Source organism: Populus nigra, chromosome 15 (assembly GCF_951802175.1).
Source record: "Populus nigra chromosome 15, ddPopNigr1.1, whole genome shotgun sequence".
NCBI lineage: Eukaryota > Viridiplantae > Streptophyta > Magnoliopsida > Malpighiales > Salicaceae > Populus > Populus nigra.
Window position 1 is genome coordinate 11,566,264 of NC_084866.1, and position 16,064 is coordinate 11,582,327.

Genomic DNA, 16,064 nt, shown 5'->3' on the forward strand with positions numbered 1-16,064 from the left:
TTTAAACTAAAAATAATATTTAAAACACATTATGGGATAATAATATTAAACATGTATAAATCTTATTTCAAGAACAAATCATTAAATAATTTTTTTTAATAAATAGTACTTGTTAGGAACTTTCATATTATAAAAGTAAGTTGTTTAGAAGTTCTTCTTTCAATATCTTGTCAAAGAATCATCTTAAACCAACAACTTAAACTGATAAATGAGGTTTCAATATATAATTTATATTATTCTCTAACATATCTCTTCAAGTGAAAACCCTCTAGGCTTGAAACTTGTATAGATCTATATTACTTGTGTTTAATTTTTATTAAATAAATGAAAAATAGTGAGATTTGAATTCGTAACCGCTTGGTCATCAAGTGATATCATGTCAAAAAATCATTTTAACTCAATAACTCAAGCTATTAGATAAAGTCTCAAGATATAATTTATTTTATTCTCTAACATATCTTCTGAGCTTTTAAAATAGAGATCGAAAAGAGCTTGGTTAATCAATAACTTTACAAAAGCAATTTCTTTATTGTTTTTCAACAAATTACATACATACTTAAATCTAAATTGCTTTATTTATATGCATCTATTAAATAATAAGATAAGATTTACGATAAATAAAACATCCATACTTAATTTTTTATAATCACTTAAAAAATGTCATGTCATCAACTAAGCAATAATAATACAAAAGTTCTGTGAGAATTTTATAATTACTCATAATGAACTATTGCCACCTGAATAAATCATTTTTTTCTCTAATTAAAAAAAAGTATATATTTATCGAGATCGTATTGGACTCTAGTGTTCATTACCACTACACAACAAAATACTAATTATAAAGTCATAACATATATTCAATATATATATATATATATGAATGAAATGAGTAGATATAATCTTAAAAAAAATACAAAACATATCCCACGATATTAATAAGTATTAAGATTTTAAGATTTTCTTTCATTTACTGACTTGGAATTGCCAGACGGGGAACCTCTGATTCAGCTGAAAATATGTAACCGAACCGAACTTGTTGACATGAATTATAAGTAAATTGCAAGCAACCTTTTTAAAAGGAGCATAATGTCAGGAGCAAAGACATTTAAGTAACTGACCATAATCTTGGCAAATCTCAAGGAGCTCTTAGTTTATTCACCGTCAGATTCTGCTACGCTGGCCGTTCCCGGTTTCATTTAGTCTTGTCTTCTCTATCAACTGTCAACTGCTGCAGCATCTTTCGGTCATGACCGGTTCTTCCGGTGTCTAGCACTTCCTAAATTATCCAATTCTTTTCTAATAAGTTGTTATTATTATTTTTATTATGCACACATATTTCCAGCTCCCCGAATGGGCTATTGGCCCCTGTTCTCACTTCTCCCACGTTGTCCAAAAAAGTCCGCACATATTTACAAATAAATATAAAGACCAGTTCCATGTCATTTTTATTATTTTTAATATTAATATATTGAAATCATTAAAATTATATTAATTTAATATTTTCTTCAGAAGAAATGTATTTTATAACTTATATATATATATATAAAACAACGGCACCCCGAATCACTCATGAACATCCTTTCGGTCCCATCAAGATTAACATTAAAATCCGTCCGAATTATTTGCTACTGCCATTTCATTTTTCAACAGAATTTAGCGCAAAAACGGTGTGCTGTGCTCCCGCAACACAACCCCTGCTCTATATATTTTTCCGAGGAAAAAATATTGAAAGTGATCTCTCTTTATCTTTATCTATCTGTTAAAATTTAAAACTCCAAAACTCAACAAAATACTACGTAGCAATAATTTCCTTCCTTTTATCTGCTGTCTCTTGACAGTCCCTCTCTTTCTCCCTGTTTCTTATTATTCCACTCTGGCCGTCCTTTAACGCGTTCACGCGTATTAGTTGTCGCTTCTTTGTGGGTTACCACTATATATATCCCTTCTCCTCCTCCTTCCATTAGCAGGTGCAGTCTTCCCATTATTCTCTGCATCTGTACAACCTTTTTTTTTAAGTTCTTGTTCAATTCATTTTCTCCAATCCAGACCATAGCCCAATTTTCTTTTTGAATCAAGACAACCAATACCTATTTCAAGAATCACATATAGAAGCCCAGGGGGATCGTCACGAAATGCCATCGTTAGAGGAAGAGCTATTCCCTTCAACACCTGGTAAGTTCAAGATCGACCGTGCCCACAACATGAATCGCCAGTTCAACCGTTGCTTCGCTTCAACAAGCACCATGTTCTTATGGGCACTTTTCTTGATTGCTTTAACGGCGTCCTATTTGAGTTTCCAGTCTTTTGTCGATTCCGGTAGCCGATATTTCACTGCTTCTTGGGGCGGCATTCAATGGGAGAAACAAATCCGAAATTCTGCCCAGATCCACCGTTCTAAGGGCATGTCCGTTCTTGTTACCGGAGCGGCAGGTTTCGTGGGAAGCCACGTTTCTTTAGCCCTCAAGAAACGCGGAGATGGCGTCGTTGGGATTGACAATTTTAACAACTACTACGACCCATCATTGAAGAAAGCCCGAAAATCTCTCCTCAACAACCAAGGGATTTTTATTGTTGAAGGAGATATAAACGACGCCCGTTTAATAGCTAAGCTCTTTGATATTGTGGCTTTCACTCACGTCATGCATTTGGCGGCTCAAGCCGGAGTCAGATACGCCATGGAGAATCCACACTCTTATGTCCATTCGAATATAGCAGGCTTGGTTACTCTTCTTGAGGCTTGTAAACTGGCTAATCCTCAGCCGTCTGTCGTTTGGGCTTCTTCAAGTTCTGTGTACGGTTTAAACGAGAAGGTCCCTTTCTCTGAATCTGATCGGACGGACCAGCCCGCCAGTCTTTACGCAGCAACGAAGAAGGCAGGTGAGGAAATTACCCATACATACAATCACATTTACGGTCTTTCAGTTACTGGGTTAAGGTTTTTCACTGTCTACGGTCCGTTTGGAAGACCCGATATGGCTTACTTTTCCTTCACGAGAAACATTTTACAAGGGAAACCGATTACAATCTACCGTGGCAAGAATCGGGTTGACTTGGCCCGGGATTTCACTTATATCGATGATATTGTGAAGGGTTGTGTAGGGTCATTGGACACTTCAGGTAAAAGCACAGGTTCCGGTGGGAAGAAACGGGGACCCGCTCCTTATCGGATCTTTAATTTGGGTAACACGTCACCAGTCACGGTGCCGACACTTGTGAACATACTGGAGAGGCATTTGAAGGTAAAAGCGAAGAGGAACATCGTAGATATGCCTGGGAACGGTGACGTACCATTCACTCATGCAAATATTAGTTTGGCCCAGAGAGAACTTGGGTATAAACCGACTACTGATTTGGAAACCGGGTTGAAGAAATTTGTCAAGTGGTATCTCACTTATTACGGCTATAATCGTGGGAAAGCTGTACATTAGTTTCTTTTTTTTTTCTTATGATTTCTGTTTTCCCATTGAAAAAGGGCAAGAAAGACAAATGGGAAAATAGAAAATCTGATAAGGTCGACAAAGTGGGGAAAAAGACAAATTATTCTTTTCTTGGAGGGGTAAGCCCCAGTAATTTTGTTGTTTCTCTTTATTTGTTTTTGTATGTAAAGTATTCATTAGAAACATCTCATAGTTTTTTTCCCCCCTCTCTTTCACTCTTGTCGTTAAACTTACAGTACTGAATTTTTTTCAGTATTATATGGCTTACCCTTTCTTTATTCTATATTTAAAAAATATTTTAAAGATAATTTATTGTTCAATATCATAAAAATTATGGCATTTTTCTAACGATTTTAATACAAAATAATATTAATTAATTAAATTCAGAAATTGAATATATCTTCCGGATTATCAGGTAGATTTGTTGACATTAATTCGATATCTAGATAATTGATAGATATCGGATTGATGAGAACTGAGAAGATACATTTAGCACCTAAGAATTTGAAAGGTGACAGCTAAGAGGAAAGACAGACAGCTGGTACAACCATGGTACGCATGTTTGGATGTTGCGTCCCCCTTTGTCAAAACAAAATGACAACGTACGGCAACCACTGGTTTCGCTAAATCCAAGGGCTCGGATCGCGTCCTTTAGATCCAGCTGTAAAGCTAAGCTAGTGTGGGGATGTTTTAAAGTTTTTTTTATTTAAAAAATTATTAAAATTTTTTTTTTTCTTTTTTAATATTTATTTTTAACTTGAGTTTATTTGGTAATATAATTATAGTTATTTTTAAAATAATTTTTTATGCTGAAATATATGTTGATAATATTTTTTTATTTTTTAAAATTATTTTTGATATCACCACATTAAAACGATCCAAAACATATAAAACATATTAAATTTTAACAAAAAAATTTAAAATTTTTTGAAAACGTTGTTTGCATGGTGTTTGTGTTTTAATAAATCTATAAAAATAATAAAAAAAGTTAATTTTTTTAAAAAACTCAGATTTTAACAAAATATATATATATATATATATATATATATATATATATATATATATATATATAAATTAAAATTCACACTCAAACAGTGCCGCAACTGGGACTGCTTGCTTGCCGACAATGATGGGAATAGTTATGAAGGTGATTGGTGAATGTGCTCTTTTTGGGTATTTATGGGCCTTAGGCTTGTTATGGGTCCTTTGTTCTAATATCTGGTAATTTCTCTGGTGGTGGTGTGATACTGTGATGTATTCATCTCATTCTGTGTATATATATATATATATATATATATATATATATATATATATATATATATATATATATATATATATATATATCAATGATTTCACAATTGGATATATCTCCATGTCTTTATCTTTATTTCTTTTTCTCACATTTACTTTATGTTCATTTAATGTGTTTTTGGATGTTACTATTTTGAATAATTATAAGTTATAAATATCGTACTTTTCTTAGATCTCACTATTTTGAATAATAATAAGCTATAAATTATATTTTTTAATCATAACATGTATAAATTATGTTATTTTATTATTTTTTTAATTGTGTTATTGTGCTAATATTTTTTAAAAAAATAAAAACTAACACATTTTTGAATTTTTTAAAGGATTAGCATCGTTTTATTATTAATAATAATAATCCATTTTTTTAATAATAATTGGCAATGAAAATAATTATTTATAATCAATTTAAATTTCAGTAGGATTCTATATTAAAATACTTATAGTGATTTTAAATTTTAATAAATCTAATTAATTTAGTTAAGTGGTCGTATTAGCTTAGATGTCCTTTAAGATATATCATATTTCTCTTAAAAAGATCTTTGAGGGGTGCTATTTTAAAAAAAAAAATTCCTAAGAAGAGTTTTTTATATATATATATAGAAAAACCCACTCCTTTGGTTCCGAGTTAGCCTCGGTTGATCTTTCTTGGTTTGTAGTGTCCTTACCAGCAATTATTAACGGTGCTAATACACTCCATCAATGATAGCTGCAGCTCTTTTGGATTTTCTTGTGATGGAGAAGAATCCAATGAAGGTGTCCAAAAACAGAGTAATTTGCTACTAAAAAAACAAAGCCACCGACAGTTTTGTGGACCCGTTTCTGATTGGCTAGCATGTGGGATTGTGTTGGCAGGTGATTTTAGAGCCTGGTCGGTTCTGGATTCGAATGGTGGAGCCATTTATCTCTATTTTTCAATTGTTTTAAGCGTGAGGCAATTGTACTCTACAATCGCCTTGCTGGATTCCCAATATGGGTTTTTTAATTTGAAATTTTATTAAAACAATATATTTTTTTAATTTTTTATATTGTTATATTTAAATAAAAAACAGTTTGATAGTTGATTTGACGGTGAAGACATCTCGTGCCACAAACTCTTCATTAATTTCTTGGATCTTGACTGATTGGTCATTGATTAGCCTTTGAAAAGAAATTAATGAAGAGTTTGTGGATTTGCTTTTGTATCATCCTTGTTTGAATTCAAATCCCAAATAACTATTAAAATCCTTGACTGATTCGGTTGAACTGGATTTCGAGTACTCATAATTTACTTTTAAATGTTACAATTTATAATTATTTAGTGTCTAATTATCTTATGGTAAATATATTTTTTAAAATTTTAAAATTATTTATTTATTTTGAGTTTAAACCAATATACATATTCAATCCTGAATTTTTGCCAACAAATTTTGACCGTTCATGATGAAATCTATCCTGTTCTGAAATTGTCATTCCGACTGAAAGATGACGTAGGAAAATGTCTGAGCTGGATCACGCTTGATCTCCTTGAGTTGAGGTAAATGGGCTTAGCTTTGATTTGTTGTTTGTTTAGAACGACTTCCACTATGATAGCTTCAATCTAGAAACTAAGCAGAAGAAACCACACATTCATGAAGGTGCTGCCTGAACAATGATAAACAAAGATATAAAAAAAAAAAAAAAACAATTTTACATTGTGTGATTTAATTTAATTTCACTCGATTACCTTAATGAGTTCAAATATAATTTAGATGACCAATAAAAATATAATTTTACTCTAAATAAATATTTAATATAATATTTTTTTAATGAGCATTGAGATAAGTTACGAAACTTATTTTCCAATAATTTCAATGTTGAAGAATGAAACTAAAAAAAAAATTAATTAAAAAAAAACATGTCAATTTGTATAACAAGTAGTGAGATCATGATAACCTCATAAAAGACAAATCAAAACTAATTACGAACTTTAATTTTCAATAAACTCAATGTTAAAGAATGAAGCTCAAAAAAATAATTTAAAAAACAAGTAAAAAAACACTCGAGTCATGATATCGGGATAATTCAACAAAAAACAAATTATAAAACTCAACTATCAATCAATCTAATATAGAAAGATAAAATTTTAAAAAAAATCGATTAAAAAAAAGACACAAAAAATAACTCGAGTTAACCAGGATTAAATTACCAAACTCGTAACCTCAGTTATTAAATGAGGATAATCTAGTGTAAAAAAAACCAAAACAAATCATGAAACCTTATTCTCAGTCAACCTAATGTTGCAATATGCAATTGAGGGGAAAAAACCCTTGATTAGGAAAAGAAGAAAATAAATCGAGTTAACTGAGTTAATTAATCAAACTCGCGGTCCAATCTATGAGTATAAGATGACCCCATAAAAAATAAACTGAAAAATATTATGAAATTCAATTTTCAATAAATCTAATGTTCAATGATGAAATTGAAATTGAGACAAAAAATAAGAAAGAAAAAAAATCATCATTATAGTGAATAGTGTTATGTGAGGAGTAAAATAAAACCCTCATTGTTTAGTTTTTTTTTTTAATAAATATTCATTTCTCAACATTTTCCTTTTTTTAATATTTTGATTTTACCATTTATTTCATTTTACACTTATAATTATTAATCCTAACTTAGCAGGTCGACCTGATGACTCACCTACTCTAAACTGAGTATGAGCTATGTTTATTTAGAATTTAGATGAACATTGGCTTAATAAAACCTGGTTGACCTCGTCACATTAGGATGAGACTTGGTCAGGTCAATTTTAAGGATTTTTTCATTTTTATCTAAGATGACATTGTTTTAGTGTTTTCAATCGAAAATAACATCATTAAAATGACATCGTTTTGGGTTGACCCGACCAATATGCAACTTAAGCATAGGGTGGATTTAATAATTATATTTACACTTTAATAAAATCTTTTATTGTATATGGGTTTTTCCTTTAATCTTGATAGTATAAGGTAGTGTTTTGTATTGTGGTAACAGTTACTTTTCAAAATGTTTTTCACTCGAAAATGCATCAAAATAATATTTTTTTTCAAATTTTAAAATTTATTTTTGACATCAACATAGCAAATGATCCATAGATACAAAAAAAATTAAGAAAAAAAATTTCAGTTTTTCAGCAAACACGCGCCCGACCTCGTTGCCAAACGAGTTCTCATTGACTATTGTGTTTATTATGATACCATAACACTCCTAGAATTAACTAGATATGGATCCGCGCTATGTTGTGGGTGAATTTGATTTTTTTTACGACGTAAAAAAAGAGTGCTGAAGTGACGCAAGCTTTCCTAAAAAAAATAAATTTAAGACTCTGGTTATTGACTTAACTATGTTTAATAAGCTCATATAACTTAAATAATATGAATAAGAAAAATACAACGACAATAAATAAACAGACAAACATGTTGACAATATAAAAATTAAAAAAAAAACTCTAAATCAAGCCCATCTGGGTTAGCATTATAAAATATACAACCTAGTCGAGATATCAGGGTAACCATATTAAAAGCAAATTAAACAAGACTGTAAAGCTTAATAATTAAACAACTCAATGTTGAAGGGAAAAATTGTAGAAAAAACTTAAAAAAGCATCAACAAAAAAAAAAGATTCATGCCAACTTGAGTTAACCTACTGAGTCTGCGACCATTAGGGGTGATCATTTTCGGTTCGGTTCGATTTTTATCAAAAAAAAGTAAGCAAACTGAATTTAAAAAAAAACCGAAACCGGTTCAAACCGACCGGTTTCAGTTTGGTTTGGTTCGGTTTTTAGGACAAAAACATGTTCATATCGGTTTGGCTCTGTTTTTTTGGTTTTGCTCGGTTTTTGTGGTTTTGCTCTGTTTTTTTCGGTTTGGGTTTTTTTCGGTTTGGTTCGGTTTTTTCAAAATTTTAATCTGTTTTTTTCATGGTTCGGTTTTTTCAGTTATTTTTTTCTGATTTTCTTGATTTTTCAGTTTTTTTGCTCACCTCTAGAGACCATGGGCTCAAGATTAGGATAACCCTAGAAAAGAAAGTGAAAAAAAAACACAAAAACCAATTCCTAATAAATTAAATGTTGAATGATGAAATTAAAAAGGAAAACAATTTTAAAAAATGATCTAAAACAAAATCAAAGTCAACTCGTATTAACCTTCAAAACTCGAGACCTTAATTATTAGCACATGATTAACATTATAGAAGGCAAACCCTAAAAATTAAAAAAGAAAAAAAATATAAATTAAAAAAATATTGAGGGATGAAATTGAAACAAAAATACAATGAAAAAGGATTTAAAATAAAAGAATGAGGACTAAATTTGATATAAAAATAATTTAAAAGCAATTGTTTGTGGATGAAATTGAAAGAAAAAATTAATTAGAAAAACGATAAAAAAGAACCACATAATAAAAACAATGGAGACTAAATTTGATATAAAAATTAAATGAAATTAAATGATGAAGGACATGATTAAAGAAAAAAATCAATTAAAAAATGTAAAAAAAAAAACAACTATAAAAAAACAAAGACCAAATTAGAAAAAAAAAACAAATGAAAGGACACCTTTATATTTTGACAAGAAAAAGGAAGAGAAAATGAAGGAGTAGAAGAAAAACTTTCCACCAAAGTCAACCATTATGTCGTCATGTACATGTGTCACCGACAGAAAGATCACGACAAGACATTTCCAACAATGCTGTGGAATGTAATATTTCGACATGGAATGACGCCTCACGTGTGGTCTGAAGGACGCTGACATTACACACGTCAACTGTTTTTTATTTTAAAATTAGATTTAGATTTATCAAAAGAACAAATTGTCTTATAGACAACTTGTTAGTTACTAAAAACCAGTTTGACAATACAAAGAAGCCTATGTAAGCAAATTTGAAGAATTTTTCTTTCAAGGGTAATGTAGTCCTTACATTATGATTTTAAAGTATGAAAAGACTGAATTGCCCCATATCAACCTTTTGATTTTTTGTTTCTATTTTCAAGGGTAATATAATCTTTACATTCTACTCATAAAAAGTCAAAAGACCAAATTATCCTTGATTAATCTCATAATGATTGATGGATCATACAGAAAACCTTTATAGGAAGTTCATTCATTGTTTGCTGAAAGGAAAAAAAAGAGAAGATAATTACACTATTACAATTGCCATACATGTATGAGATCATAATGACTATGCTTTTGGATTAGATTTGTTATACTTTTGGACCAGATTTGTGTGTAGAGAGAACACAAAATTCTTTTTCTTTGATAGTTTAAAGGTTTAGAGTCTCTACCTAGTTTATTAGTCTTTAGAAATCCTAAGTGGTTTACAAAGTCTGATTGTGTATAGAAAAGACGGTATTGCTCGTAATACTTTATATATAAGGTAAAATGCATTGTTCATTTATCTAATTATTAATAAGGTTCTATTGTGTTTATTTAGCCATTAGTTTGTTTATTGATTAATATAGATACATTTCAGTAGGGTGGACTATGATTTTATAGATCTAATATAGTCATTTTAAAGCCAAAATATATTTTATTATATTTTCAAATAAATTGGGTTTTTGTTTCGTGTGTTTTTAAAATTTATATCAAAATCTAGTGGATATTTATAAACTATTTCTAAAATCCATTAATTGATTTTTATTTAAAAATAAATAAAATATTTTGTATTTTATAAAAATATACTTGAAAATCATCTTAGAATTTTTCCATATGCAATTTTTAGCAAAAACATATTAAGATTACAAGTTTAAAAGAAATAATAATCTAATGGGATTTGACGCAACATAATAGCGCCCCCACCTTATTTAAGTAATGGCATGAAAACCTTACTAGGCCTTTTATCCAATCCAATTAAAGGAGACAAATCAGCCCATTCACCCATGCTAAAACCTAACCTCACAACAAACACCCAAACCCAAACATAGCTGAACAAGCCCAGGCTCGTATAAGAAAATATAACGCCAGCCCATAAGCTTAAAAACGGCGCGGTATTAACCGAAGGACGAGCCCAAAACAAAAACTAAACTACATCCAAAACGTGAATGGGCTGGACCGAAAGACATCGCCCAATTTCCTCTTTCAATATTAACGTAGCCTGACCCACAAACAAAAGAAACAATCAATTCCTATACTTGAGGGATCAAAGCGAGAAACTCTGAAGAACCTCGCCCAGGACTTCTATCATTTTAAAAAAACATAAACACTAAACATGCACATGGCTTTAACCAAATTTGTTTCCAGGTAACCCACGAAAAGACGTTCATCATAACTGGAGATCCATAGCGCTAATCCATCCAAAAACTTATTTGCAGCAACACAAAACATACTAACATGCTGGATGCTTAACTAATTTCATACTATTCCTTCCGAAGAATGCAGACATTGTTAACAGTTTTCCCAAGATCAAATCAATAGCATGCCGCATAGACTAAACTTCTATTTTCTGCATTTAGAATTCTCTAATCACACAAGGTCATCGTTATTTGTTCGTCTATCAATTGAAAAGTCACAATCTCATGATACTATCATCCAAAACGTAAAAATAAACCAATTAATCGTACACAAAAACCACCACCTACACGCGTCGCGCCACCAGGAAGAGCGCGGTATGACGCTTTTAACGCCGCTACGGAAGCCGATGTTTGCCCATTAGAGAAGTTCCAGACTAAAGTGGGAAAAGCATGAGCCTTGGAGATAGCATCAAGAAGAAGAAAGGAAAAATAGTTTCGCACTTCAAAGATTTCAGAATTTTAGGTACTTGCTTTGTTTCTTGGTTCTTATGAATTGTCTAATTAGATCCTTTGGAAAATGCTAAGATTTGGAAAAACATCTCCATAGTCACCTCTCATCTTATTAGCTAAAACATCTTCAATCTGAATCTTGAAACCTAAACATATAAATGTTTCAGAGACCTAACTATCCATGCAGGTCATGCATTTTTTCTTCCCTTTATCCCTTCTTAACTTGCAAGAAGTAGCAATGGATGAGAGAAATCATCCTCCTCTTGGTTATTTCTACCCACACACATAGTTACAAGAGCACATGGAACAAATTTACAAGCCGTCTAATTATAACCATGGCCTTCTTGGTTATTTGATCAACCATAATTTTATACCCGGTCTGTAGCCAAACAACTAGAATGTTGATGATGAAGTCATGAGAAGTCTTTTCACATGCTGCGTTTTGAGCTCCATGTTTTTTGGAACACAGGTTCTTTGTCGAAACAAGAGACTATCCAATACTATTTCATGGTATATAAAGTTGCAGGTACCTCAGTGAGAGAGTCACCTCATTGTAAGTAGAGAATTTGTGTCTGCTAGGTGTGTCATCATGCCTACACTGGCTGCACAAAATTTATGTGCAAGGTGGGTGGTTCGCGACTCCTAGGAACTTAAAAAAAGAAGAAGCTTGGAGGTGTTACACATGGCAGTATTGGATAGCCCGAGGAAAGTCAGGATTGAGTAAGTCAAACAGTAAAGTTCTAGCTGGCCAGAATTTTTTATTTTTTTTCTTTGGATTTACCCCGACTATGCAAGAGCTGGAAGAAGAATTTATTTGTTTTTTACTAAGAATACAAAGTAGTAGTACTAGAACAAAGCTGGCAAAAATAAACCGGGCTAGATGTAGATCCAGCCTGAACTCGACCTCGCCTGTGTCCCATGAACAGATCTAGGCAGTACCCTCAACCAGCTTGTTCAACTTTTTTGTCCTCAGCCTCTCAGCGTATACCTCACTTCCCTGGTATTCGTACCTGTACATAATGAAAGCACCAAATTAGTAAAACTTCTGCGTCAACGTAGCATCTTCATTTCCTTTATAACACTACGTACCTTTGCGGCAATGATATCAGAGGGCTCAGGCTTTGAGTAAGTTTGACAGCTTCTTCCTCAGTATGCACAGTCTGATTGAAGCAGAAATACCGCCCGCACGTGGAGCGGTCCTGGAAAGCTCGAATATGGACATCAACCAGGAAGTTCACATCTACACAGGCGAGGACTCCATTTTCATACATTTGAGCTATCCCTGTTACATTTTTTATAGTTGAAACAGATTGAGGATCATTTCAGAATCTCACGCTGAGATGCCGACCAACTTTTTCTTTTTTGGTCAAAACTTAAAGAGTAGATGGATATGCCATCGCATGCATCTGTACCTTTGAGGTATGACATTGTTGATAGGGGGTTCTGTTGAGAGACACCAGGACCCAAAACTAGTCCAGCATTTATGGAAACCATGTTGAGCTTACGGTCCATGGCTAAAGCCCAAGCAGCATGTTCAGAGAGTGTCTTTGCCAGGGCGTACCATAACTGTCAAACGACAAGGTAAAACTTTTTAACATAAGCAAATTCTAATCTAGGCACTTCCCTTCATAGAAGCAAAATCCCAGTATATATCTTCTTGCTTCTGAAAGTAAGAGCTCTAAGAATTTGGTCATGACACCTTTCAGAAGTAGTTTTCAAAGCAATAGACGATGCACACAGAAGAAAACCAGCGGCACACACACACTAACAGTATTTTTAATTACAGAAATGGTCCTTTACTATTTCAAGATGCTCACTAGTGGAGGAAAGAAAGCTAAATAGCATCATAATGTGTTCATAGCATATAGCATAATCAAAAGAGAAGGGACCCAAGAACCAGGGCAAAAAACAGTTTCAGGGGTCCAAACCTTTAGTTTCCTGCAAAACTCTTGATCGCTCCAAGACCTCTCGTCTACATCCTCCTGTGAACAAATGTTCTCTCTCCATATTGCCGCAGTTAGTGAAGAGCTGAATATAATCTTTTCAATGGTATCGGTCTGTGCACATGCCTCTACTACATTGATTGCTCCTCTAACTTCCAAATCAATCATCTTGTCCTGCCAAGATCACATGAAAACAGTGTCTCCTAATCACAAAAGGAAGAGAGCAAAATTGTAGATACAGTGGACAAGCTAGCTAGTTTGATCAGATAATTAACATACATCATAACCATCTGGACAGTCCAAGCAGCAGAACATAGCAGAACAACCCTTCAAAGCAATTAGAATGCTATGGTAATCCAAAACATCAACTTCAAATACCGACAATCTCTCCTCCTCTCTCGCCAAGTCCCTTATCTTCTTCTCCATCCCAGTCTCACCTGAAGAAAACCCAGAACATGAAAGCTGATAATTAACACAAGTCTAAAGACACATAACAATATAATCAAAGACACCAGAGAGTGAAGAAGATGACTTGCCATTATACTTCTGTATGGCTGCGTGAACTGTATATCCTCTACTTAATAGTCCCTTGAGAATCCAAAAACCCACATAGGTTGAGGCATCAAGAACACAAACTGAGGGCAGCTCTTCAATATCCATCCCAGCTCTTCCGACTTTCTTTCAATTTTCTCTTTGCTAAAGTTTCTTTGCTGCTCCTCCTCCAATGAGCTTTTACATATATTTATATACACATGTAGCAATGATTACGATAGAGCGCGAGATACCATAATAGAAGAAGAGTTGGTGAACTGTGTTCCTACACGTTCCCATCTACTCACCATCTTTTCGCTTGAAAGATCTTTTCGATCGGCCTAGTTTCAATCTCATCAACCTTAATTTTATTTATTAGTCTAAGCTAAACAATAAAGGTTAGGTTTATGAAGTCACTAAAGATTGAGCATGCATGTATCAAGAGTGTGTCTAGACGTAAAATGTCTGTATTGGGCAGTAAAATAAGGACGCAATACTTCATTTTAGTTGTTTTTTCCTTCTGTTTTTCTCTGGGTTTAAATTAAATTAACGGGAGAAAAAAAATCATGGCTTAATTTAATTAGGTAGAAAACGTGATTATGTGTTGCAGATGAGATGAATTAACTATTGACATTGGGGTTTGACAAGTAAACAAAAGGGTCATATGTGGGGACAAAACTTGCTATAATGTGCTGTGCTGTGTGTGATCGGTAATGGTCCTTATGGTCTCTTTGCTACTCATCGACCAGGTGCTACGTAACTGGTTAATAAGTCGACATGCAATCATTGAACTCTTTCAGATAACTCTGAATTTGGTGTAGCTTGTGGTCGTGGTGAATGGTTGTTTTTAATATAATGTTTTTTTTTTAAAATATATATATATTAAAATTATTTTTTTTAGATTTTTTTTATATTAACACATTGAAATCATCATAAAATATTAAAAAAAATCAATTTAATATATTTTTAAATAAAAAATCATTCTTAAAAAACATAAATTGTAACAATGACCTCTTCTAGAGTTTTTTTTATTAAAAAAAGAATTCACATATTAAAAAATAATACAGTTTACGTTGTAACTTCTTTAAATGTGGTAAATACAATTTTATTAAAAAAAAGTTATTATAAATTCTAGATTAAAAAATAAATAAATATTATCTTTATGAAAATTATGATAAATATAATATTTATTTATTCTTAAAAAATAACATTTTAAAATAAATAAATAAATAAATATGAATCTCGACCAATAAATATTATTCTCTCTAATCATCTCAAAAACATGAATTGAGAATAATAATCAATCAAGAAGATGCGATTCATGCATTTAGTAAGAGATAAGCAAGTATCTAAAATCTAATGGAATAAATTGAAAACTAATTAAAAAAACATATAACAATGTTACATACATGCACATTTATTTATTATTATGATGTCTACTAGTGTGATCATATATGTATATAAGTTATCTTGTCGTTAATTTCATTGCTTTGAAGATTTTTGAACTCTCTAAATCATCACAAAAACATGTATCAGAAATTCTAATCAATTAGAAAGATGTGATTCATACACCTCATGAGAGATTCACAAATATCCAAAATCTATTGGAATAAATGGAAACTAATTAAAAAAAAATACATAACAATGTTACATACATACACATTTGTTGTTATTATGATGTATCATAGTGTGATAATACATGTGTGTGTACATATATTATCTTATCATAATTTGAGACTGAAGCTAATATTTATTTATTTATTTATAAAATATTATCTTTACAGTAGTTGTGATAAAAATAATATTTACTTATTTATTAAATTCAAGATTTTAATTAATTTTTAAAAAATTAATAAAATCATCTCTTCAATATTTTTTTTTTAAAAAAATCGTAAATGAGAACTGCAACTCTTCAAACTGTAATATATTTCCAAACAAGTTTTCTACTATGTTGATGCTAAATTATTTCTACAATTCGATTCCAAATTAATTAGAAGAACCAGGTTCATTTAATGGAATCCACATCTAAACCCATTTTTATGATGGATGGAGCATCAACTTTACGACTAGAAGAAACTTGCACCAATTTTACACGCATGGTGCTGATGAGTA

At 31.7% G+C, this 16,064-nt stretch overlaps 2 protein-coding genes across 2 annotated transcripts; one reads left to right on the plus strand and one right to left on the minus strand.

Moving 5' to 3' along the window:
* Positions 1–1,937: 1,937 nt before the first annotated feature.
* Positions 1,938–3,647, plus strand: LOC133674476 (UDP-glucuronate 4-epimerase 1). The gene has a single exon (XM_062095587.1). The coding sequence runs from the start codon at positions 2,133–2,135 to the stop codon at positions 3,426–3,428; it is 1,296 nt and encodes a 431-aa protein (XP_061951571.1). The 5' UTR covers positions 1,938–2,132; the 3' UTR covers positions 3,429–3,647.
* An 8,576-nt stretch (positions 3,648–12,223) lies between these two features.
* Positions 12,224–14,304, minus strand: LOC133674405 (cinnamoyl-CoA reductase-like SNL6). The gene is made up of 6 exons (XM_062095490.1): positions 13,958–14,304; positions 13,701–13,858; positions 13,407–13,595; positions 12,891–13,044; positions 12,568–12,760; positions 12,224–12,488 (listed from the first exon to the last, which is right to left on the minus strand). The coding sequence occupies exons 1-6, from the start codon at positions 14,079–14,081 to the stop codon at positions 12,407–12,409; spliced, it is 900 nt and encodes a 299-aa protein (XP_061951474.1). The 5' UTR covers positions 14,082–14,304; the 3' UTR covers positions 12,224–12,406.
* Between the last annotated feature and the right edge of the window lie 1,760 nt (positions 14,305–16,064).

Bases quoted from the DNA above. Each gene is read 5' to 3' on its own strand.
- LOC133674476 (XM_062095587.1), top strand. From the start codon at position 2,133: ATGCCATCGTTAGAGGAAGAGCTATTCCCTTCAACACCTGGTAAGTTC.
- LOC133674405 (XM_062095490.1), bottom strand. From the start codon at position 14,081: ATGGATATTGAAGAGCTGCCCTCAGTTTGTGTTCTTGATGCCTCAACC. The intron at 13,596-13,700 runs GTATGTTAATTA...TGATCTTGGCAG, and splicing joins ACTGTCCAGATGGTTATGAT to GACAAGATGATTGATTTGGA. The intron at 13,045-13,406 runs GTTTGGACCCCT...GTCGTTTGACAG, and splicing joins AGTTTTGCAGGAAACTAAAG to TTATGGTACGCCCTGGCAAA.